At 35.2% G+C, this 25,328-nt stretch overlaps 1 protein-coding gene across 5 annotated transcripts in view; it reads left to right on the top strand.

The window, feature by feature from the left end:
* Nucleotides 1–25,328, top strand: part of DMXL1 (Dmx like 1) — an 84,042-nt gene that overhangs the window by 35,543 nt on the left and 23,171 nt on the right. For 3 of the 5 annotated variants that reach the window (XM_074166325.1, XM_074166323.1, XM_074166322.1), the window contains 16 exons: nt 470–591; nt 1,123–1,212; nt 1,510–1,612; nt 3,715–3,831; nt 5,106–5,330; nt 6,006–7,700; nt 8,594–8,704; nt 10,022–10,191; nt 11,365–11,462; nt 12,140–12,305; nt 13,167–13,419; nt 14,894–15,978; nt 16,242–16,433; nt 16,955–17,031; nt 17,215–17,342; nt 19,043–19,291. In XM_074166325.1, the coding sequence (XP_074022426.1) occupies nt 470–591; nt 1,123–1,212; nt 1,510–1,612; nt 3,715–3,831; nt 5,106–5,330; nt 6,006–7,700; nt 8,594–8,704; nt 10,022–10,191; nt 11,365–11,462; nt 12,140–12,305; nt 13,167–13,419; nt 14,894–15,978; nt 16,242–16,433; nt 16,955–17,031; nt 17,215–17,342; nt 19,043–19,291 (4,881 nt within the window). The remainder of the gene's footprint in view (nt 1–469; nt 592–1,122; nt 1,213–1,509; nt 1,613–3,714; nt 3,832–5,105; nt 5,331–6,005; nt 7,701–8,593; nt 8,705–10,021; nt 10,192–11,364; nt 11,463–12,139; nt 12,306–13,166; nt 13,420–14,893; nt 15,979–16,241; nt 16,434–16,954; nt 17,032–17,214; nt 17,343–19,042; nt 19,292–25,328) is intronic. The other 2 variants (XM_074166324.1, XM_074166326.1) reach the window with 2 other exon arrangements.

Here is a 25,328-nt window from a genome sequence, read left to right as displayed (position 1 = left end):
GAAAAATTGTTAAGCATGGGTCCTTTATGTCACAAATTTCCAAGCTGCTGCTACTTGTAAATGGTTTATTCCTGTGTGAAGAATTGCTGTGTTCAGAAGAACATAAAAACATAAAAAAACCCCCACAACAACAACAAAAAAAAAAAGAACATAAAAGAATTTATGTATTTGATATTTTAGGAGCCAATGCAGTAAATTTTTCTTAGATGCTTCAAAGCATGTTCAACACTTAAAATCAGAGGCAGATTTTGCTCTGGTTGGCAAATGGGATTCTCATTTCCTTTCATATATTTTGATTGCTGAGTGCAGCAGTAAACTTTTGTGTTCACAAGTAAGAACTACAGTTAACAAGAGAATTTTTCTTATGCTATATTGTTTTCTTTCATAACTTCAAAATTGCCTCTTGCCAAAAAAAGGGAGCAAGTTAGTGTTTGAATATTTGAGCACTTTGTGCATTCTTATTTTTCAGGTGCATACTGTAATTCTCCAAGTGCCTGCTTTGTGGCTAGTGATGGACAGCATTTGAGATTATATCAAGCTGTAATAGATGCTAAGAAACTTTTATGTGAGCTCTCCAATCCACAAATTTCTGTAAGTGAAAAGCTCTCTCGAGTTTTTGGAGGTTGTAACTTCATTCAGCAGCACTAGTTTCAGGTTCGTTCATAACTAAGCAGATTGCTGAGGATTTCACATTGTAGCTATGCTGCGTTCCATTTAATCTCAAACTCTGGATATTGAGGCAGCTGAATTATTGGTTGGGAAATACCTCTGAAACACGCACTACAAGGAGTGATAACAGAGCAACAAACTGTGTGTGTTATCCATCCTAAGGAAGAGTTGAGATGACAGTGCAGCTTAGGAAAAGGACAATAAACTGCTGAATGTTAGGCTTTTCTGAAGAGACATGCAAGTTCCTGTCACCTTTCAGTCTTTGAAAACAATGTGGTTCTTGATAAAACTGGGAATACTGCCTGTGTTCTTGGTGGGCTGCAACCAGTGTGTATTTAATGCTTTAGTTAAGTTAACCTTTGATTAGTGATGTTACACCTACCTAGCAGGATGTGCCACAGAAATGAACAAACCTGAGTTAACGTGACCATCTGCCTGACTCTTTTTAAACAGAAATACGTTGGTGAAGTTTTCAACATCATAAGTCAGCAATCTACGGCTCGTCCAGGATGTATCATTGAACTGGATGCTATCACAGAGCTTGTAAGACGTTTTTGTGAACTCATTTTATATCGTAATTAGCTTGTTTAAAAAGTGTTAATAATAAGGCTATACCTGTAGCTCTTCACCAGGTAAAGGCACTTAAAGACTAATTCTGACATATACTTGCTTTTGGTTTTGTAGTACCTGTAAATGAAAAAAATGTGTGTAATGAAAGTGTATTTTCTTGGGAAATCTTTCATTGATGTGTGCAACTTACCAAGTTAAAATCTCCTACGTTAGAGAGCCATCTTAAACAGTACTGTCGATGACGTTCACTATTTCTTTTTGCTTTCTTAGCATGGCAGGAAAACGCAGTTATTCCATGTTTTTCAAGAAGACTTCATTTTAAATAACCAGGAGAAGGAAATACCTGAAAAGAAGAACAATCTATCAGACTCTGGTAAAGAATTCTTTTTCATAGAACATTGAAGACAAAGTATTAAGTTTTTCATTCCACAGAGAGAAAAGAACTTGTTATATAGCTTTTAGTATTTTAAGGTCAAATACCTTAGTTTATTTGTGATCTTTATATACCAAAGAGGGAAATCTAATCAACTCACAGTTGTTTCACATCCTTTACGAGTAGCGCATAACTAAATTTTAGATACCCATAATGTACTGCATTAATCTTTCCATTGCTGATTCCTTTCTTAGATAAGGGGGAAGGGGTCTTAAATGTAGAGCCTGTAGCTGTAGGGTATGACAGACAAAGTTTACTTTCATCCTTTCATGATGGATGTTCCTTTACATCGGCTAAATACTGCTTCTCAGGCCTTGTGTTGTATAATAAATGACAGGCCAAACAAACCCCTCAAAACACAACTATAAAATACAATACTATGAGTAATGTGTGGATTTTTAGGTTTTAGGGCAGATCTGAATTGCTCTGGAATAAATAATGTGTTTCCTTGGTGGAGTGGGTCAGTGGTTTTGTTATATAGCTATCTCAATTTTGGTTGGTTCTGTTCCAATGAAATAATGTGGGAAAAAAAGGATCAGAGTAAAGTGCTTGATACCAAGTCATCTGCAGTAGTAAAGGGAATGCAGAATAAAAGGAAGCAAAGTTGTGGAACAATGTCAAAATGTTGCATAGTAACTTAGTACACAAAATGTATTTTTGTTAGAAGAAAATGGAGACACTTAAGGAAATGCTACCTGAACTGTGTATATATAAAAATATATATATATGTAGTGATCAATTCTGATTTAACTGTTTCTAGTCGCGAAAGAGGTTTGGAGTAATGGAGATAATATATGAAAATACTAACCCAAGTCTCAGTAGAGGTCAAAAAATGCAAATGGGATATTGAAAATGGAGAACAAAACAGAACAAAATGAAGTGTTACTCTACAGCATAAGTTAATTGTATGTTTGCATCTTGAGCATGATATACAGAAAGGACTTCATAAGAAATATGGAAGCTATTTGATCTTAGAAAAGGGCAACTGTATACATCTGTATGTGTTCTGAAGGCCTATATGGATTGCTGCCATGTAAGAAATTGAGCTAAATGGATCCTTTGAAAAACTGTAAATTAGAAGCGTATCATTCTAATTTTGAAGTATTTTCTAGTACTTTAAATGTCTTTAGTTTTAAAACCCCACACTATTCCCTCTTTAATAAAGCATATAAGTATTTATGTTGTTTTGTAAAAAGAACAAATTCACATTTTTCTACAGTACCATAAGCAACTCAGTGTCAAACACACAGGACAAATACGGCTTGTTCTTGGTCATATTTTAGTAGATACATACCTAAAGAAGGGTTGGAAGAATCATGGAGGAGAGATGGTCGCTAAACTAACTATTCCTTCTTGGTCCGAATGTATTTGCTGCTAAGGAAGGAGAATGGCTGGGTGCACCCTCCAAAAATAGTCTCCTACTGATATTACAACTCATGTTGTCTCTTTTCTTGGAGTGAAAATACAGCAAATAATTTCTTAGGAAGAAGTATTTTACCTCTTGTGCATTCCAGACTATATAGTCGGTCTGGGTGGGTTGTGATGGATGACCCTATCCATTAGACCAGGCTATGACTTTCCCAACCGTTGACGTGGCATTTCTTCTCTAGATGTAACCGGTATACTCTTTATGTATTAAAGACCAAACCTCTACCTAGCTCGGTCTTAACTATTACAGATACAAGTAGTAGATAGCTAAGAAACTGTAAGAGACAAGCATGTAAAAGACAAAGATGTAGAGCTGAGACTGCATTCTGGGATTTAACTTTAAATACAGCAAATTCAGGCAAATATTTTATCCTCTCAAAAAAAACCCCAAAAAACGCCGTGAACTGTTCTTCACGTGTACCTATAGGTATGGTACAGGTTATGCTTGTGATAAAATACTGAGAAAACTAGTATAACGGAGTTGGTTGTAGTCAGACTATTGCATTTCAGTATTAGTTTGTGATAACTTGATATGATTATTTGCTAGCCAGCAAAATTTAGTTCTGTTTTCAGGTGAATAACTCCTAAAATCTTCCTGTTCTGAATTTTATCAGGAAACCAGCAGAATGGATTCTCTGAAAAATTCTACTTAATAGTAATAGAGTATACTCAAAACCATTCATTACTACATATGTGGCATTTACATTTGAAGTCAATTCCTGTCTCAGTAGGTAAGCCCTCTCCTCGTTTTCTGTTTAAAAAAAAAAAAGTCACTATCTCGTGGATATACCTGCTCTTTAGCATATTTTAAGTTGTATTTTAGTTGTTTGAAAAGACTCTGCAGTTCTTCTAGTACAAGCTTTCATCACAATACATTTTCTTCATTACATCTTCAGAATGCTGAAGCTTTTGAGTTCAGCCTGAGCCTCAAGTTTGGTATTTTTTTGTGCATTCTAATGCCAAATATATTTCTATGGGGCCTGACAGTTGAGGTACTTTGCTTCTCAGTGGTTTCTGTTCTGCAATTTTTGAGGTTACACAGAAGTTCTAAATTGGACCATAGCCTGAAGCACCTAAACATCAGAGATACAATCAAATTATGAACAATTTTGAATTTCTGAAATCTGCTGGTTCTCTTTCAGATTACCAAACTACAACAAAAACTATAAAACTCTTTAAGCTAAGATATACCTCGTAGTTTTCTGTTAACATTTAAAGATTTAAAAAAAAACAACCCATGAATCTGGCACTCACTATATACCGGAAGTTATAATGCATGTTCCTGTCATTTAAACCAAATTGGTATATGTCTTCTGGTTACATTCAAAGGCATAATTTCATCTGCCTTTTATTAGTTATTTTCCGTATTATTGCAATTAGTTTATAAGTTGGTGAGAAGACTAAGATCCAAATTTTCTGATCCGTTTATGTGAAGAGGACATTACTGATAAGACTTTTCATCCAACCTATTGGCAATTTCCATGTTCCGAATCCATCAAATTCATACTTCAACTGTTGAGTTTTATTTAAAAAAAAACAACCACATGGTGAAGCATTTGTATCACATAATCCCTGAGATCCTACATTTTAAGTGAATATTAACAAAACTTTTCTGAAAAATACCTTTCCCCAATTTGTAAGGTGATCTTAGTTTAGTTTTCTCTAGCTGCAGTTTTTTGTGCTTCATGAAGCACTAATTTATGTGGATAACCACATATATAACTCCCTCGTCTGCAGTTTTGGTGTTTCTGGTTACAGTTTGATTGTTTTAAGTCTGAAAAGTTTAAAGGTATAACTTCTCATTGGTTCTAAAATTTCAGAAGTGTTTAATCTGAGGTGTGCTAGCATTTCACTTTAAATCTGAACGCGGGAATGCATTTCATTAAAATGAAAGTAGAATTTTAAGCCATGTTTTATGTGTATTTTTGGAACTTTTAAGGCGAGTAAAATTACTTCTTAAAAGAAATCATTGACTTTTTTTAATTATCGATGCAAACTTTTTTAGATGAAAAGGTAGATTCAAATGCACCTGAAGCAGCAACAGAAACGGAAGAATTGTATTCTTCACCAGATCCAGAGAAGATCCAATCACCTTTCACTCAGAAGTATCAAGCCTGTAGAGCAAACCTTCAGAGCACCAGCTGGCTTACTCTGTCTTCCAAAATGGTGTATAGTCAAGAGTTGAATTTGCCTGAAGGAGTAGAGATAATAAGTGTAAAGCCATCAGCAGGTCTGTAATTTTTTTTACGGAATCAAATAAGGAATCCTTGCCTTTCTGAATTAAGTCTTAAAATAGAAACAAAGTAATACTAAGTGTGGTATTTGTTGTTAAAATTGAAACAGCTGTAGGTGGATCCAAAAGGGTTGCTAAAACCTGCTCTCCTGACTTGATACCTCCTGGAACTAATACTAAAATAAAGCTTACAAAGATTTCGCTTAAGGTATAATACTTATTCCAGATTCCAGATTCTTGCAATAAAATAAATTATACAAACACAAATTTCATTTTGCAATCATTCATGAAATTTTTTGTAGGATTTTTACTTAAATTTAAGGCTTCCATTAGTAGTCTTTCAAAAAATATTTTATAAAACATTTTAGATTTCTGAATGGGAAATGTTTGTTTGATGGGAGAGATGATAGATATTAATATTTAGGATTAAATCATATAATTTGACTCCTCTTTAGAGCAGGAAATGGAATCAAAGGGTAAAAGGGTTTCATATTATTTTTGTCACGTTGTCTCCTTTGTGAGGCCCTGCAAACAACCCTCTTTGTGAGGAAATGCTGATTTTATTTTTTTTGTTTTAGAATAATAAAATGATAACTGAATAAAAAATGTCATTACTTTTTCACTTGCTTTTTAGTATTTCCCCCTGTAAAAGTGTATTTTATTTCATTTTAGGACATCTGAGTTCTTCTTCCATATATCCTGTCTGTCGTGCACCATATCTGCTGGCTACTTCATGCTCTGATGGGAAAGTTCGATTCTGGAGATGCAGAGTTACCACTGAATCATCAGCTTCTTCCATTCCAGAAGATAGTGCACATAGTGATGTTACATACGTATGGGAAGAATGGCCATTACTGATTGAGGATGGTCTTCTTAGTAGTAGTGCTATTAGTGTTCCAGGAAGGCCAACTGAAGTTAGCTGTGCACACACGAACAGATTAGCAGTAGCATACAAGCAGGTAGTATCTAAAAATAGTCATCTTTCTCAAGATTTTATAATGCATGTTAGCATTTTTGAATGTGAATCCACAGGGGGTTCTTCTTGGATTCTAGAACAGACTCTTCATTTAGATGAGATAGGCACCATGCTAGACTCTGGTGTTAGTATCGATAGCAATTTAGTGGCATATAACCGACCAGACATTTCTCTGTCTCTTGGTGGGAATATGCCCAGCACTAAGCACTTGGTACACTTAGATTGGATGTCTAGGGAAGATGGTTCACATATTTTAACAGTAGGAATTGGATCAAAACTTTATATGTTTGGGCAGCTGTCTGGAAAACTGCAAGAACAAAATGGTAAGGAGATTGCTACAATCTCCCATAGTGGCAATACAAAGGCTACAACCCTTTCTAGGTTTGTTCTGCTGCGTTGTGTTGACTTGGTTTCATCTGTAGAGGGGTCACCTCCTTTTCCAGTCTCCTTGTCTTGGGTGCGTGATGGCATTCTTGTAGTTGGAATGGATTGTGAAATGCATGTTTATTCCCAGTGGCAGTCTCCTTCCAAGCAGGAACTAGTTAGTACAGATTCCTACAGTGGAAGTACGCCATGTGTAAGTAGTTTAATGAAACAAAGCCAGTCAGCCGCCTCAGGTCTGCATCCACCAAAGCGAAACTTGACCAGATCTATGACCAGCCTTGCACAGAAACTTAGTGGGAAAAGATCTGCCTGTGACCTGTCTACAGAAATGGAAGATTCTGGTCTTTTTGAAGCAGCTCATACATTATCTCCCACTTTACCTCAGTATCATCCATACCAACTGTTAGAACTCATGGATCTTGGTAAAGTACGTAGAGCAAAAGCCATTCTGTCCCATCTGGTGAAGTGCATTGCTGGAGAAGTTGTTGCTATAAATGAATCTGAACCTAATCATGATAAGAGGCTCAGATCTCTGACCATCAGTGCTAGTGGAAGTACTGCAAGAGATCCCAAAACATTCAGCAAAACTGAGTCTGCAGACTATATTGAAATAGACTCTGTTCCACCATTGCCTTTGTATGCTCTGCTTGCTGCCGATGACGATTCGTCTCATTCCTGTTCAGAGAAGTCTAATAATCAAAACAGTCAAAATAAAAAAGATGTGCCTGATGACAATTATGAAGATCTCTTTCAAAGTACTGTTATAAGTACGGATGAACTTGTTACATTTGATGCAGATGAAGACATTTCTAAACCAAAAGTCATTGATCTTTCTCAGTATAGCCCAACTTACTTTGGACCAGAGCATGCTCAAGTTCTTTCTCGTCACTTGCTTCATTCAAGCTTGCCAGGTCTGACTAGGATGGAGCAAATGTCATTGATGGCCTTGGCAGATACCATTGCTACTACCAGTACAGACATTGGAGAAAGCAGAGACAGAAATCAGGGTAAGCTGTCTCTTCCAAATTAAATGTACTACTGTGCTTCACAGCCCTTTTTGGGAGTTTTTAATTTTTGGAATATTTTAGTAGCTTATGAAAGCATGTCATAGTTTTGTTTCATAGCATAGCCCCAGACCAAAAATCAGCATTGGACTAAAAGAGCATGGTCAGTGCATGAAGGGGTGAGGATATAGATCACAATGGTATAGTTGCCCAGGGATTTCTTTGGGGGTCCTCTCTATAGAGGCACCCAGCCCAGGCTGTTCTTGCTGCTCTACCTTTCAATTAAATTAATTATTTTATAAAATCTGATGCCTGAAACTCTGCTGCGGGAAACCTAGGATCAAGCCTGAAGAAGGAAGTAGCATGCCCAAGAGTGAGAGAGTGTGTGTATGACACCATGAATGGTATGTGAATGCTCAGGCAGCAGCTCCTCCTTTAACAGTTTGTTAAATACTGTGCCATCACAGTATTTACTGTTTAACTTCAGTTTCAAGACTTCAGACTTTCATAAAATCAAATTTTGTTTTGTTAGCTATTAGTTCCAGTTTTAGTCCCTCAGTCCACGTACCATAATTCTTTCAAATTCACTTTTGTAGTGATAACTTTCTAAATAGCCAGTGTTTGTTGTGCTATGTACAGAAACCGAGAAAAAAATCTATGGATTTTTTGTATGATAACACTTCTTCTGTTTCTTGCATTAAGAACAGGTAACTTAAAAACTTTCATATTTGAAATTTTCCTCTTTCCTTGAAGGGAAGAATTAGGAATTCAGCTGTACTATTTATTAATTTAAAGCATTAGTAGTCACAGGATTGTAAAGTATTTCTTCTGTTTAGGCACCCAATAGCTACTTACAGTAGTTTCTCTAAATTGCTTATAAAAATATTTAATTCCAGGTGGAGAAACTCTCGATGAGTGTGGTTTAAAATTTTTATTGGCTGTTCGGCTTCACACATTTCTAACAACTTCACTTCCTCCTGTACATCGAGCTCAACTGCTTCACCAAGGTAACTGGTGTGTCTTCTTAGATGAGGTGAATCTTAGTGATGTAGCTGTACATATGATTGCTGTGCTCTTGACATGCCTCTGCAGCATCAATGAGTTACTTGGTTGGTTTTCAAAAAAAATACTGTTCAATATGATTGTATACCAGAGCAGAAAATGTGTTTCATTTTAGGCAGAGATCTTGGAACCGAAGTGATTCTTTTTCCCAACATTTCTTTAGCTGTAATTTTTTTCTATTTCCCCAAAAGAACTGGCTTTTCTGCACTTTTAGTACCATGTGGTTCAAATAACCTCCTGCAGAAATAATGCAGTGGAAAATAGAGTATATATTTACTTAGTTTTTAATACATATTTGAAAAAAAAATCTTACACTCTACTCAGACTCTATAATGTTTTTTCATATGCTTACTGTAATTATCCAATGAGCTATTTCAAATAGTTTTCTTTGCTATAGTTCCAACCTGATATTGCAGACAACTGAATGAGGACTGGCTGTGATTTCTTCTTTACTCTTTCATTAGTCATCATGACAGTTGATGGCATTTCCGATCTCATGGCTTGTCACCCCTCAGCTGCATCAGATATTGGAATTTGCCAGGACTGCCACAGCAGAGTACCACTGAGTTAGCTCTCTGATGGAATACTTTTAGTTGAGATACTTCTGCTTCTACTGAGCTCAGAAATTGCTGACAGTAAGAAGTGCCTCCAAGATATTTGCAGAGATGCAGTTGAGTGTGCCTCTGTGCAAAGAAGCATCTCCTGGTTCTCACTAGAGTTGAAATTATCCATAGCCACCTACACTGCTACTCAGTAATTGCTTTCTTCCTCTTGTGATTTTTTTTTTTCCAGTGTTCTTTAGTATCTCTATCTTCAAACCTGTTTTCTACTGTGATTATTTGAAACTTCACATTTTCTAATCCAAGTCAAAATATGAACCTATCTTTCAAAACTTTGAAAAGTTTAATCAGTACTTTGCACTTTATATCATGACTAATCTTAATCCCACCCACAATAAGTATATTTTGAGCTTCAGTCAGTAACTCTGTTCTTTGCAAACTTACTTACATAAAGGCTTTGCAGATGAAAAAATTTTTTCATCTCTATGAGTTTTCTTAAATGTTTGGTATGCAGTGCTTACAAATATTCTTAAATTTCTGTTGCCTCATCAGCAATGCACTTAGAAATCCAAACTAAACAGTTCAACCTTCTTCACTTTCCCTTTCCTACCCTCTTGACTTCATATTCTGGATTATTTTATATTATCTTTTTATATTATCTTTTTGTTGTTGTTGTTTTTGTTTTAATGGCTTATTATGTAGGCTTATCTACTAGTCATTTTGCCTGGGCATTTCACTCAGTAGCGGAAGAAGAACTACTGAGCATGCTCCCTGCAGTGCAGAAAGGGGATCCAACGTGGTCGGAACTCAGAGCTATGGGTATAGGATGGTGGGTTCGAAATATCCATAGCCTGCGGAGATGCATAGAAAAGGTAAACATAGCATTCTGAAACAAAATTACCAAAATTTTTTCAAACTGCTGTCTCTGGCATTTACCTTCTATTTATGTGGTTTTAAATTTTTAGATATGTTCAATGTTTCTGAATGTTTCGTGCTGTGTTTTTTTTTGTACATATAGTTTACTGTATGAGTATGAACTTTTGTATTTAACTATTTTTTCTAGTATTTTAGGTTTCAAATTCCAGTGTGAAGTACATTTGGGCTTTTTAGATATTCCATTTTCAAGGTGGCAGTGTACAGTCCTTATTGTGGATGCTCAAGATACAGATTGAGCATATAGTTGTTTTTTATAGTAAAATTAGGAAACAAGTTACGGAAAAAGGTTCTCCTTAGAAACTTATCAGAAGTGGGGTCAGCTAAGATATTGTACATCTGTCTTGAAAATTGGTAGTTTTCCATGATAGCAAAACCTTCTACTGCTTTATTTTGGCTTGTTTTTTGGTTGTGGTTTTGTTTTTTTTTTTTTTAAATGTATTTTAATCATGACAGATGCGGCAGTAAGCCTAACCTCATTATCACTTATTTTAAGCTCTTGGAAAATCCAAGTGTGTTGAGCTAGAAAATGACATGCACAAGGTACTTTGACTACAAAGCACAAAGTGGTAAAATGCATGTCTCTACTTTTACTTTTCAATCTTCAGCAATTAATCACCACTTCATGAAACTTACCTGGCTTGCATTTAAAAATTTCAAGTATTCTAGGCCTGCATTAAAGGTTACTTTACATGGGTCTTGGACTATTCTTGCTGCCACTTACCCCTTTTTCCTTTCCAACCTCCAAAAGTAATCTCCCGTAAACAACTCTTCTCCTGTTGTGACTGGTCACACCCTGTTCTTCAAGACTCCATCTGTCCTTTGATTACCAGAGCAACTAATAAATTGTTTGTTATGATTTCAGATGTAGGCATTCCCATTTGATCTGCCAAAAAGCTTCTAGAACTGGAAAAGCATTAGCTTTTCCAACAAAAACAAGGGGCTGAAGCTGTGATACCTTCATGTGTTCTTGAGTCATAGTGAAAGGAGGGATCCTATATTAAAGAGAACTTCCAAGCACTAGTGGGCCTGGGATGCCAGGAGTAACAGGAATCCCATTTAAGATTAATTTAAATTTTGATCAGTTTTTTACTGTTGAACTGTCTTCACAGGTGGCTAAAGCAGCCTTCCAGCGAAACAATGATCCACTTGATGCAGCCATTTTTTACCTCGCAATGAAGAAGAAGGCTGTGATCTGGGGATTATACAGGTAGGGGACATGCAAGCTCTTACATGGAGTTTCATACTATCTGGTATAATTTTGGGAAAAAAGTTGAATATGATGGTAATCCAAAAGAAGCACAAATATTACTATTGAAAGCTGAGATTCAATTTCTAAATCGGTCATTACATTGAATGGGTAGTTCCTAAACTTCTTAGATTTACTGAAGTAATTTAGTTGCTGTTTCTGAAGGTAGGTACTTCAAGTTTTAATCTCAAATCTACTGTAATTTCAATCACTGCTTAATTCTGATTTACTTTTGAAGACTACTTGTGTACTGTACGGTTATCTGTTAGAAGAGTGTGTGTTGCAACAAATTTTACCTTACGTTCAGAGGACTGAATTAATTCTGTCTCAAACTGGTGTTTTGTAATATAATGTTCAATGTAGCAAACTTTCTAAAAAGTAGTTTGCATTATCACTTTTAAGAGCTCACCTGTGAAAAATGAGCTTTTCTGTATCAAGTTAACTGAAAATACCACTAGCTTTTGTATTTAATAAAAATTATTTTAAAATATGAAACTGCCTGTGCTTCTAGTTTGAGAACCTCTGCATTTCTTAATGAAAAGATCTGTGTAAAATTCTACTGGCATCTGAGGAAACAAAGAGCCATAATGCATCTAGTAAAATATGTAATATTTTTATGAATGATGTTCAATGTACAGGTCCCAAAAAGATACTAAAATGACACAGTTTTTTGGAAACAACTTCACTGAGGACAGATGGCGTAAAGCAGCATTAAAGAATGCTTTTTCTTTGCTCGGCAAACAGCGTTTTGAACATTCTGCAGCATTTTTCTTGTTGGCAGGACACTTAAAAGATGCAGTGGAGGTAATAAAATAATGAACTTTAAACATTTTTAACACTTATATTGTGTGAAACGTACAAATATATTGAATGTGAATTGCATTTTTTATTAGTATGATTCCTGAAGATTCTGGTTTGTTTGTGTTCTCCCCCCACCCCAATTAATGACAAATACAAATCCTTGATCTTTATATTTTGGTTCTGTTTTAGCTCTCACTGTCATATCAGTGGCGTTAAAAAGTCTCATGGTTAATTTCTCCATAATAATATTAAGAGGCCTACCTACCATTAACTTGCTTTTATATTGTCTGCCCTGTCACATACGAATACAACATAGTTTTTCTTTATGAGGTTCCATATCTGAAAATGAAGGCTTTTTGGTAGTGATGTGGGTTGGCCTCTAGATTACCTTCACTAGAAAAAAATAATTTCCTGGGTCTGTTTGAATTGAAAAGTTGGGAGGAAATTAATCTCTTTGATAATTAAGGGTTTGTTCTGTAAAGCTTTGTAACCAAAACGTCCAGCTTTAAGAGCAGCATGTGCACACTGACAACGATTTATTGAAGCCAATTGGTTTCAAAGGTATAGTGTCATGTCAGACTTAAACTGACGAGATTGTAGATCAAATCTTTTATATAATAGTTTGCCACAGCTATATAAATAGTATTGCCACAGTAGTTCCTGCTAAGTTTTTATGGTATTGATAGACCTACTTATCTCAATCTGAACAGATTCATGTCACTTCCTGTCTTGTGATCATTTTAACCAGAGGAGAAATGATGATGTTTGGTCTTATGAATATAATATAAATATTAACTTATTAATATAAGTATATATGTTCACATATTAATATAAATATACTCATGTTATTTTATGTTCAATTAGGTCTGCCTTGAAAAACTGAATGACATTCAATTGGCTCTTGTAATATCAAGACTTTATGAGTCAGAGTTTGAAGTATCTAGTACTTACAAATCTGTACTACAGAGGAGAATTTTGGGAAGTGCATTTCCTGGAAAAGAGAGTTCAGGAAACATGCACTGTGACCCTTTTCTGCGAAGTATGGCTTACTGGATTTTGGAAGATTATAGCAAGGCTCTTGACACTTTGATTAAACATTCTTTTGAAGACGAAGGAGGTAAGAATGAGTATTTTGCCTGTTAGGTTGGTTTTAACTATTGTTCATGTAAGTAGTAGTTTGTTAAAGCATAGTTTGAACAAGACCAGGTACTGCACAGTTGCTCACCATTACTAGTAAATAGCTTGCTGTCACAATATGTGTGGTTTTTATAGTAAATGTGGTGACTGTATTGTTATTATCCTGTATCCCATGCGTGGATACTTAATTTATCCTTTAACTATGTGAATATTAGGATAATGAGAATGACCCTGCAGTTATGTAGCTGTTTTTCCAGCAGCAGCTGAAAGAAGAAGAGACAAATTAACTTCATTAGTTAGTTTGACTCCATCACAACCTTATTAGAAAAAACTTCTAATTGCACAGTTACATAGCAGAGTCTGGAAGACATGGTGTTTTGTAGCTTTTAGTCCTTGGGAAGAATGGATGACCACAATGATAAACTGCCATAGAAAAGATTTTGGTATTTACTATGATACAAAGAAGCCCACGTGGTACCTGAAATAGCATATAAGTCTCCTAAAGTGATTCTTTTCCCTGTTCACTTGCTAGCTTTGTAGGCCTTTTAAGAACCAGTTGTATTATTTCCTAAACTTAATGTTGTCAAGGAAGTTAAATATTTCAAGTCCCTAATAGTTAGCATGCTAGCTGGTTTCAGTCCTGGCTACTGGGAGAAACTTGATGGGAATAAATGAACACTTGAATCCCCGGAGTTGTGTAATCAATTTTAAAAAATTATTTCAGTTGAAGTGACATGCCTCAGGATAATTTTGAGCAAATAAGGGGTATAGTGTTCAGTTGTTTCTGTCTTGGTCACATCCTCCTGTGTAAAATTATTTTTAAATGTTACTAATTCTTTAGTCAGTTCAGTGGCTTGTTTGTGGTGTTTTGCTTTATTTCTTACTTAAAAGGTGGTCTTTCATGTACGTTTTCCTATTATCTGTAGTTAATTGTGCCATAGCTCCTGACAGAGGAAACAGTAAGAGTATACATCAGCTAACCCGGACTCTTTGAAAGCTGTGTGAATCATCCTATGCTGATACTTGTATCTTTTCAGGGATTTTCATGTTGTGGTTTTGGACATGAATATTTAGTAAGATGTAACATCTTATTGTCATTTAATGATGGAGACTTCAGAAACCTAAACTGAACAGGAATGTGGTCTTGTTTAACTGCAGCAGAATTGGCCTGACTACAAGAAAAAGAAATGGCAACTGTTTTAAATAAAAAGTGTTACCTGCTCTCCCACTCAAGATTCTGTTTTTAGTAGTGATTAGGTTTGGCAGTGTCCTCCCTTCCAAGATAATAAAATGATAAAGGTGCAAATGAAGGTGAAAAGTGGGATGCAATGAAGTTAACAGTAGAATGAATATTAAGACCCAATAGCCTTCTGATGAACTTAAAACTTTGCAGATGGGTTATTTCATACAGAATGGTAGATTTGCCTCATGATGCAATATCTTTTCAGATGAAGGAGATGGCTCATCAAGTTGTAACCCTGCAGTGTTTAACTTCTATAACTACTTAAGAACACATCCTCTCTTGTTGAGACGTCATTTTGGCTCTTCTGACACATCTTCTACACACATTTGCCTAACGGTAGAAAATGGACTAGCTGACAAAATCAACCTAAGCGAAAGACGGCTGTTTTTCACCACTGCATATGCTCATCTAAAAGCTGGTTGTCCTATGTTGGCTTTAGAAGTGTTATCAAAGATGCCCAAAGTTGTCAAGAGGTCAAAGTCATTCTGTAGATCCTCTAGTTTAATGGATACTAGTAAAGATTTCTCACCATCCTCTCCAGTTAAAGAATTGGAAACAAAAGACCAATCTTCCAGTGTTGATTGGTCACAGCCTTCATTTAATGGTCTAGGTTCATCTTCAGATTGTTCATCAGGAAAACATTCAAGCTCAACACTTTCCTTTGACTGGAGCCAGCCAAGTGTGGTATTCCAAGATGAGCAATTGAAACTACAGTCAGACAGTGATGAAAGTGTTGAGAATGAAGATTCTTCCCTGGTAATGAAAGAGCTAAAACCTCTGAAGAAAACTGAAAAATTATATGAAACAAGTTCTAGCTACACAGAATCTTTTAGTATAGTTGATGACAAAGATATTCTAAGTCCATCAGAAGATATAATTTCAGCACAGCTGAAGTTTAGAGCATGCCTGAAAATTCTTACTGTAGAGCTTCGTACCCTGTCCACTGGTTATGAGGTAGATGGTGGGAAGTTGAGGTATCAGTTATATCAGTGGCTTGAAAGAGAGGTGGTAGCTCTTCAAAAGACCTGTGATTACAGTATTGAAGTAGAAGAGATACAGTCAGGAATTAGTGTGGTGCCAGAGGAAGCTACATTTCATGAAAACACTGAAGACTTAGCTGACCAGCAAAAAACTATGCTACAGAAAGAAGATTTTCAGAAAAGACGCCAATGGCTTCTGAAATACCAGTCTCTCCTAAGAATGTTCCTTAGTTACTGTATACTTCATGGTTCTCATGGAGGAGGTTTGGCATCTGTCAGAATGGAATTAATTCTGCTATTACAAGAATCTCAGCAGGTATGTGGGGTAGCTTAGTTTGTGTGTTCTCTGCATTTGGTGTGTTGTACATTCTTTTGAATGTGTTGCCTATTATTGTTGTTTTCCTATTATAGCATGCACTTATTTTATAATAAATGTAACACTTGTTAAAATGTTATGCTTTCTGTAGATTATGGTGGTTTTTTTTGTTTAGAATCGCCTTCCCCTCTTTCAAAAGTTCTTCTGTTCCCTTTAGGAAGCTGTACTATCACTTTATGTGTATGTTTCTTGCTTGTTTTTAGGAGCAGTCAATACAGATACCTTCCAGCCCTCTACCAGAGCAAAGCTGTGTACCTCTCCTATTCGCTTGCACAGCTAGTGCCAAAACAGTGGTGGCTAATCCATTGCTACATCTTGGTAACTTAACTCATGATATATTACATGCCATAATAAACCTCGATTCACCACCTCACCCAGATACTCAGAACAACAAAGTGCGTATTTTATTTATTTATAGTTGTTGTGTTTGTTGTTGTCATTGTCCAGCTTGCTGAAGTCATGCATCTCTTTCTGACAGCATGAAAACTTTCTGATGTGCCTACATGTGACAAGTAATAAAACTGTGGAATATCGATATTTTCTGTAGTACTTAGCTTGGGTTAGAATAATGTCCACTGATTATTACTTATTGTTGAAGTGCTGAGCATCTGGTTGGACAAGGAAAAGTAGATTGGCCTCTCAGGACTGGATATTTCTCCAAGATGACATCTGTTACAGAAAACATGTACTACGTTACCAGCGTTACATTTGTCTTTATGACAATATGATTATTACTTCAGTTATATTAATGATAAACTCTGCATTTTTAATCCTAAAACTAAGTAAAATTAAGTTTGGAAATATAAAATCTGATTATCAGCAAAGTGCAGTAAACTCAGACTTTTTTGTGAAACAGTATATATATTAATAGAGTAAAATACAGTCTGTTTTTTTAAGTTATGTTTCTGTCTTACAGATATACGTAATGCATACCTTAGCAGCATCACTCTCTGCTTGCATCTACCAATGTCTTTGTGATGGCCACGGCTACAGGTAAAGATCTACGAAAAGTACTTTTTAGAGAATGGTCAATGCATTGTCTCGCTATAGGGATGATATAATAGCGCACCAGAAGGCAGTGCTTACACCTGCCTACGTCTAGAAAGGGCTATCACTTTAATAGTTTTAGACATAACTTCTTCTATAAATACAACATGCCACTTTTCTGTTTCACAGCTCATTTCAAGCAAATCAGTTCACCGGAACAGTGTATCAGACAGTGCTATTGACTCAGCGCCATTCTCTAAGAACAGCAAGCTTAGAAGAAACAGTGACTCCCAATACATCACCTGCTCAGTGGCCAGGTATCTAGAGTTGATTTGTTTTTTAACTCTTAAGGGAACCTTAATTGTCTGGAGGCACTGTAAGAGTATGCAGCTCTGACTTGGACTTTGTAGTAGCATTTGTAACAGCTGTGTGGTAGAAATAAGTTATTATAATAAAATTCTATCCTCATTTGTAAGCTAGTAATTCTGGTTATTCACTAAAACAAGTTGATTTAATGTTGTTTTCTCTTGCTAAAAAATGTTAGTGGGTGCTCTAGTAAAGGGCAAGTAAATGGAAAAGTAGGGTGAAATGTTGTCCTGTGCTCTGCCTGCGCCCCCTGCAGGCAACAGATCAGTCTCACTGTTACTCTGCTTCCTTACTCTCAAGTCCTTTTCAACAGTATCTTAGTTTGTGCACCATCTTAGAATGATTTTAGCTTGTGTACAACTTTTGAACTAACTTGCAGCTATTGACAATGAGAAGTTTATAATGCATTATTTTGTGCTTACCTCTAAAACCCATGTAGGACTTCATGTAATTCTTAATGTGTGCTGGGATCTATGCTAATGAAGCTACACTAGTCACATTAGATGGAGTGTAAGCAATGTAATATATGGCTGTACAAGCTTCAGCTTACTAGTTTTAAAGTAAGCGTAACCAAGAAACATGCTTTCATATGATGGGATTTGTTTTTTCAATAAGAAAATTTCACATTCAAAAAAATCTTTTATGTTCTGTCACTGACTCTACAGATTTTAGAGAGGAATCAGGTTGTCATATGTTCACTTTTAATTTCATTAGTTGCAGAGTTAAACTTCTAATGAATGAGACAAGGTGGTGTTAGCAGTTGTGCTTATAGGTAACATCACTTTAAACTGATTTCTCTGGGTTTGTTCTTAATGGCTTCACATGCTTTATGTGCAAATGGAAGAGTATGACACAAAGCAGAATTCTTTAGCCACTGCTATTTGTATTTTCTCTTATGTGCACAAAGTGACAGTTATCTGAAACTCTTTACAACTTTTTGTGGAACCATAAGAAAACCACAAGATGCATAGTACTTGTGTGAAAGAATACCTGTCAGGCAAGGCATAGTTCAAGTCAATGACCATGATTTATGGTTGGTTTTACCACTGTAAAGCATTTCAACTTACAGTATTATGCTGGATCTATAAACCTAACTGGTGAAACAAGCACCACAGAAAAGTCAAAGAGCAGATTAGCAATTTTATCTTAAGTGTAATATTTGGGTGCTATGTATTGAATATACTGTGAGGCACTGGATTAAAAGTAGAGGATGAAGAGCTAACCCTTTGCTGAAAGTATTGAGGAATGAGAAAAAAGAGAGCTTGAGACATGGGGGGAAGAAAGATTCATGTAAGTGAGGTAACTAAATGTTGTATAATAGAGTTTCAGTACCAGGCAGTTGAATTAAACCTGCCAGTATTTTATTTAAGAGATATCCCAAAATTTGAGTGCTTTTTTTTGTGAGGTTTTTTTTCTTTTATTCTTGAAAAATTGATATATATCTGTTTAACTGTTAGTCTAAAACATGAAGCTGTTAAAAATAAATACCATGCCACTTTCTCCTGGAGTTTAATTCCCTCTAAGACTTAAAATTTTTCTACAGTAGAAGGTACTTAATGTAAGTTGCTGGTCAAAATACCCATGATAATTCAGAGTATTCACACACACATATATGCTTTTCTCTTATTTTCCTTTTTTTTTTTATAAATAGGAATAACAGCTCTAATACGTCTCTTGAATTCTGCTGGTGAGGAAGCCCAGCCAGGTCTCACAGTTTTACTTTGTGAAATTCTAACCGCAGTCTACCTGAGTCTGTTCATCCATGGCCTAGCAACACATTCTAGCAATGAGTTGTATAGAATTATGGCTCATCCACTTAACAACAAAATGTGGTCTGCTATCTTTGGAGGAGGAGCTCATACGCCCAGCAGAGAACAACTGCAATTAAAGACAAAAACTGGTTAGTTTTGTTGTTTTGCCTATATTTGTCTTAGGGGTGTTTTAAGAAAATTGTGTCAGTGCTGAAAGCTTAAGAATAATGGTTTTAAGTAGTTCATGTTCACTAAGAATTCAATATGGTTTTAGATCTGCAAAGAAAAACAAGGATCTAAAATAATTAGCATAGATATTGTGTAGAAGAGAGTATGAAGCAGTCGTGAATGTTATTGAAATAAAGTTTCCAAGTAGCAAAACCACTATATGTTAAACTGTAATGTGAGGGGGTTCAGTTCATCGTAAGGAGAAGATTTTCAGTACTATTACAGCAGTTTTTAATGTTCGTTTTAAAACTTTCCAGTTCTCTCATAACAGGAATATATTCCCATTTTACAAATACAGTATATTTTCTCTCTTTGGCAGGTAGGCACTTCCCAATGCCTAGCCCACATCAGGTAGTAGTGTTCTCCATGGAATGTGTGGGGTTTTCCAAATCCCTTACGGCCTTCAGTACTCATAGTCCTACCAAATCTTCAGGCAAGATACTAGATTTAGTACTAGGCCTCTACATGCAGTTTGCTATGTGTGGGTTTTTTTTTTTGCGCCTATGTAGAAAGACAGAAAAACTTCTGTTTGCAAGCCATGACATCAAAATTTAAAGTGAAGCTTTGTAACTGAAGCAGCAGTTGAATTGGGCATTTTTTTAAAAAGAAAATTGCGGTGCTGTTGTATTCTTGCTAACTTCATTGGAAATCGGTGTTAATTATAAAATGACTTTGACCATGGTTTGAAAGGATCAGAAGTGTTTCGTATCTTTGTTGAAGAGCTGCTTGTTTTGCTTTTTGAATATAAGCATTATTATGCATGTGGATTTCTAAGTGTTCTTTCTAGACATTACAAAGAAAAGGTGTCGTGTTCAGTTTTGACAGTCTAAGAACCCTTTAGGAAAGGAAGCAACCTTCAAGTTTTAAATTCAGATGATTATAAATTATCCTGAGGTCCAGAATGAATTCTGTAATGCTTTTCTTTTTGGTACAGATTTGTGCTTTATAATTTAGTTGGGCTTCCATAAAATCAAGAGAAACAATCCTGCGGACTGCATGAATTGTTTAAAAGGAAGATTTTGTAAAGATAAATGTACTTGAACTATGGTGACTGTGTACATCACCTCTGAATATATATAAAAAAAAAATAACAAACTATATGCTCTTTATTATTATATTGTTATTATTAATATTCAATGTGTGTTGCATATAAAAATATCTTATCTTGTATTCAAGGAAAACTGGAAATGTAGCCTGTTTAAACAGAGACGTTGTCAAACATCTAGAGTATTTTCAGGGTAGAGATCTTTAATCAAAAGTGAGTTCTTAGCTGATCAGTTTTCTCTATGGTATTGAATAAATATTTCTCATTATCATTTTGCTCAGGTAAATATATTTGCCATATGAAAATTGTTGGAAGGCATAACTGGTTTGATGTCAAAGGTCCCTTCCAACCATGAAGATTCTGTGATTCTGTTTTTGTTGGCAATTCTAAGTTTCCTAGGTGTTGGTAACTGTATACTGAGATGTGTTAATGCTACTGCTACTATTGTTTTAAAATAAGTTAATTGTATTCTGAAATGTATACTAAATACCTGTCTAGTGCATGTTTTTCTTAAAAATTAATGCTGGCTGTCCAATTGCAGAATTAGTAAAACTGTTGCTGGAAGAATCATGAAACTGAGACTGAAAATTTAAGGGAAGAAGGGACCTTTTTAAATATGAATTTCCAGGGATATTCCAACACTGGAAAAGGGACCTAGAATGGTTGTGGAGTTTCCATCTTTGGAGTTATTCAAAACTTGAACAAACTAGGCAGTCACTTATGTCAGCCCTGTTCTGAGCAAGGGGTTGGGCCAGGTCTCATCCAACCTATGTAATTCTAGGATTCTCTTAAATCTATTATTTGTTTTTAGTGGATGTTTATGTAGAGCAAATTTAGGGGAAGGATTTTAGGAGGAACATATTTCTGTCTTTTTGAATTAAAAAAAAATAAAAAAGGAAAAAATAGACCCTCAGCAGAGAAGTCGGATAAAAATCTGCTGTATTTTTATGCCTTTACTGTTGTCTTTTACTTCTTTTTTTCTTACCCAGAAATGAACACTGAGAAGTGACTGGGATGCTTATTCCAGTCAACTATGGCATGTCTTCCATAGTACGATTTAGGTTCCATATAGCTTCCCATTTTGTTATGCATAACTAGACTTTTTTATTGAGTTTGTTTAGATTTTTGTGAAATGTTTTCACTCTCAAATGGAGACCAAAAGCCAAAAATTCTTAACAATAAAAATTCTAATATAACAATATATGTCTTGCATGTAGCCTCCCCCTCCTCTCCCCCAGCTTTCCCCCCCCACCAAGTCCTTTAGCACTTTATCTGAATGTGGATGTTGATCTCTTTAAGTTAAAACTTGTTTTAAGAGATTATAGTACTATGTACAGTACTGGCCAATAAAGTTATGTGATTTCCCTTTCTGCACTTTGCTTTAGTTGACTTGAGCATATAATAGGTTTGGATATAAAATTTCTATTAAATAAACTTAATCTTTCCTTTAGACACAAAATAAAAGACAGGAACCAAAAAATTGATCCTGGTAGTCTTGTAAAATCCTGACCCTCTGTTAGGAATTAGTTTGTATGAAAAACTAGTGTTTTATTACCTCTTTCACAGTAAAGATCAGACAAAGCATAGCACTATGAATGCCTTTTTGAACTGCCTAACATGTTAGGCTTCTCAGATGTGTTTCTTGTTGCAGTTGCAGCAAATTTTGACAAACTGGGTTAGCATTTGAGAATTTACATTATGTCTTAAAATTATTTTTAAAGAGGCAATCAGCATCTGAAAAATAACTCTATTGTTCATTACAGTAGATCTTTTCAGAATTGTATTTAGCATGTATTTCTCTTCAAAACTGTCTCGGAAAACTGTTTTGTAACTTGTCTATATAGAGTTGGTAAATTCTCTATAATCCAGAGGGTTCTTAAGGAAAAGTTTGAATTTTGCTTTAACAGTTAGAAATCCATAATTTCATTTTATATATTCAATTATTCCATGCTATAAGAGTAAATTAAGTGCAAAAGTGCTTCCAAAACTTGAGTATTTTACAAATACACTTTATAGACTTCAAGCTGTCATTTTGGGTTTCAGATCTAGAAATCAGAAATCTAATAATACCTGACTATTAATAGTCTACAAAGGCGTTACTTTTCTCTGCTGATTGTTGTAACTTCACAAGCAACTAAAGAAGTTTTAACACAAATATTATTTCTGAGTACTTTGTACTCAGAGTACTATAGTTGTACTTTGGTAGGGAGAAATTACAGATTGTCGTACTGTGGTGAGTTTTGCCTGACACACCAGAGGTTTTGAGAAACAGATGCTTGGATAATGAAGATATGCACAAAAAACTTATCCATAGGCTGTGCAGTCCTGCTGTTAGTCTTATGCATACATTCCTCTTGTTAGATCATCTGAATGAATTTGTTTGCTCTTCACAAACAATTATTTATGACCTCCTAGAAAACATGCTGCCATTACAGATTTTATAAATTTCTGACTTACAGTAACAGAGCATCTAAGCAGAAGATGAATTTAGTGTTTGGCCAATTTGTGCTTAGGCAATTGTAAATAAAAACCAAACCCTTAGAACTCTTGCATTTATCTGCTTCCTGTACTTACTGTGAGGTATGATGCATCCAGAATCTGGAACAGAACAACAAGCATTAGTAGTACTTCAGACTAGCAACTTTGAGCTTCAGGCTACATCCAACAGCACTATGTGTCTGCAAATCAGAAACAACAGTAAAAAGTCTTATTTTCAGACTTTATCTCCAGGAATGGATTAATCGCAGAATAGATAAAAGAATACAGATTCCTCAAGTTTTAAACCAGCTTGTGTAAGGATCTAACAACAGCCATGCAAACTGCTCCTTTTTAATGCAGAATTCCCTGTGATATTATTAGTAATGGAAACATTGACATTAATGTGAGAATAATTGCCTTGAATTCCAGCTCAGAATTAGAGACTGCAGTGTTGGGCTTGTTTTTTTTTTTACGGTACTTAGGAGTACTTCATTACTTGTGTGGTCTTCCTATTCTATATTAAAGTCTTTGTCTTCTTACTATTACTGTCTTATTCTTGGTTAAGTCAGCCATTAAAACAGATTAGACGTTTGACTTGAAGTATTTGCACTGTGAATGGAGTGATGGAGTTATTTTGACTCAGCAGAAGCAGCTTTGGATGGTCAGGGAATGTCAACAAAGTTTGTGTATGCCAAATGTTTCGTGCTTATCTAAGTTTTTGAGAGGTTTCCATTCACTGTTTGTTGAAATGCCCACGATGTATATAATGACTTCAGAAATGCCTGAGAGTGTAGTATGTACTTGCTTTTGAGCTTTTCAGTGAATCACTACTCATTAAATGGTGCATAAATACAACAAAGAATTTACAATCTTGTGTACATACAGTAATCAAATTGCAGCTTATGGAACTTAATTGCAGTTGCTACTGTTGATTAAATTCATCACCTTGGCCACATGGGCTGTTGCCCATGAGTAAGCAGGATATTATTTTGAAAACGTCAAGATTTGTAACCTTGCAAAGTACAAATTCTTTATAGGTTTGAAGTTGAAGCGTCCAGCAGTGTAGACTTTCACCAGATTGCTGTTTTAGTTGGCTTTCATAACTTCCTAAAGAAATACAGAAATCTGTGCAGGGCTTTATGCTTCCTAAAATGACTCGAGGTGTGATTCAAAATCAGTATCTCTTTGACGTGCCTGTCGTTCCACTCTGTTCTGGGCTTCAGCAGTGCTGATATTTGTTGATGCCTGCAATTGAGGATGATGCTTTTGTCCTTTTTGAAGGACTTAATAATTTTATATCTCTTAATGAAGACTTGCATTTTTCATAGGGTATTGGAGTGTTGGTGCTTTATGTCTGCACAATCTTCAATAAAACACATTGACTTGCATTTTAGTATTTTTGGAAATTGAAAGAGATCTGCCTTTTAGCTCTTTCTATGAAGGTGGAAGGGAGGTGATGTGGACAATAGGTCTTTTGAGTATCATTGCATATGTTTGATCTTGGCAGAAATAGAAGCAATTTCCATGTCTGAAATACTCCAATATTCTTGGAAAATAGCATAAATTTTACGCTTGTCCTATAAATAAAATGGAACCGAAGATAAATATTTTGAATGAAAAAAAAACATGTTAAAGAGTTTTAATGAGAAATATATGAGAAATTTGAAAGTGGATATAAATGGAGATCTGAAATCCCAAATGACAGTCAGATTTTTAATGAATTTGTTAATTTATTTAAAGATTTTATAGTATGCATTTCAAACCACTTAGATGGTTTTACTTTCATTTTCCTTAAACACTGATTTATTTTTTTTCCCAATGGCTAGCCTACATTATCCTTAAAAATGCAAGGAATGATCTATCAGAATGGGAAAAAAAATATTGTTTTAAAGTAAAGCATTTGCTTTTTGAATTGTGCTTAGAAAAACAACCTGCAAGCATATACTTTCTTACTTCTGTATTTTGCAACATTTTTTCCTTATTTTATGCCTAGTGAATTTATTTTTTTAAGCAATTGCTAAAAATTCATACAGTGCATGTGCATGGTCAGTCTTAGCTGATGAGCTTTAAATAATGAAATGAAAATGCATTCTACTGCAGCTTTTATATTTGCAACTTTTAGTACAGGTAAGTGGATTGCAAATAATATCATTAACGGAAAAAATATGATACAGTATAGTAGTGCAATACAGACTTAAAATATCTGAGTTTTAAGATGAAAGATGAGATACTGTCTACAGCTTTTGTTAGATTCTATATATAAATAGAATATACAATATAGCTGCTTGTAGTGGTAATGGTTGTCTTCATAGATAGTCAAGCATGTTTTTGAAAATCCTTGGAAAAACATGTTTTTTCTGATCCAAAGATGACCAGAAATTATGAAAAAAAATCTGGCAACCACCGTGAATACAGAGAATTTTCCCAGTTCGAAA

Source organism: Numenius arquata, chromosome Z (assembly GCF_964106895.1).
Source record: "Numenius arquata chromosome Z, bNumArq3.hap1.1, whole genome shotgun sequence".
NCBI lineage: Eukaryota > Metazoa > Chordata > Aves > Charadriiformes > Scolopacidae > Numenius > Numenius arquata.
The sequence above is the reverse complement of the archived record's forward strand: the minus strand, read 5'-3'. Positions and strand labels throughout refer to the sequence as shown.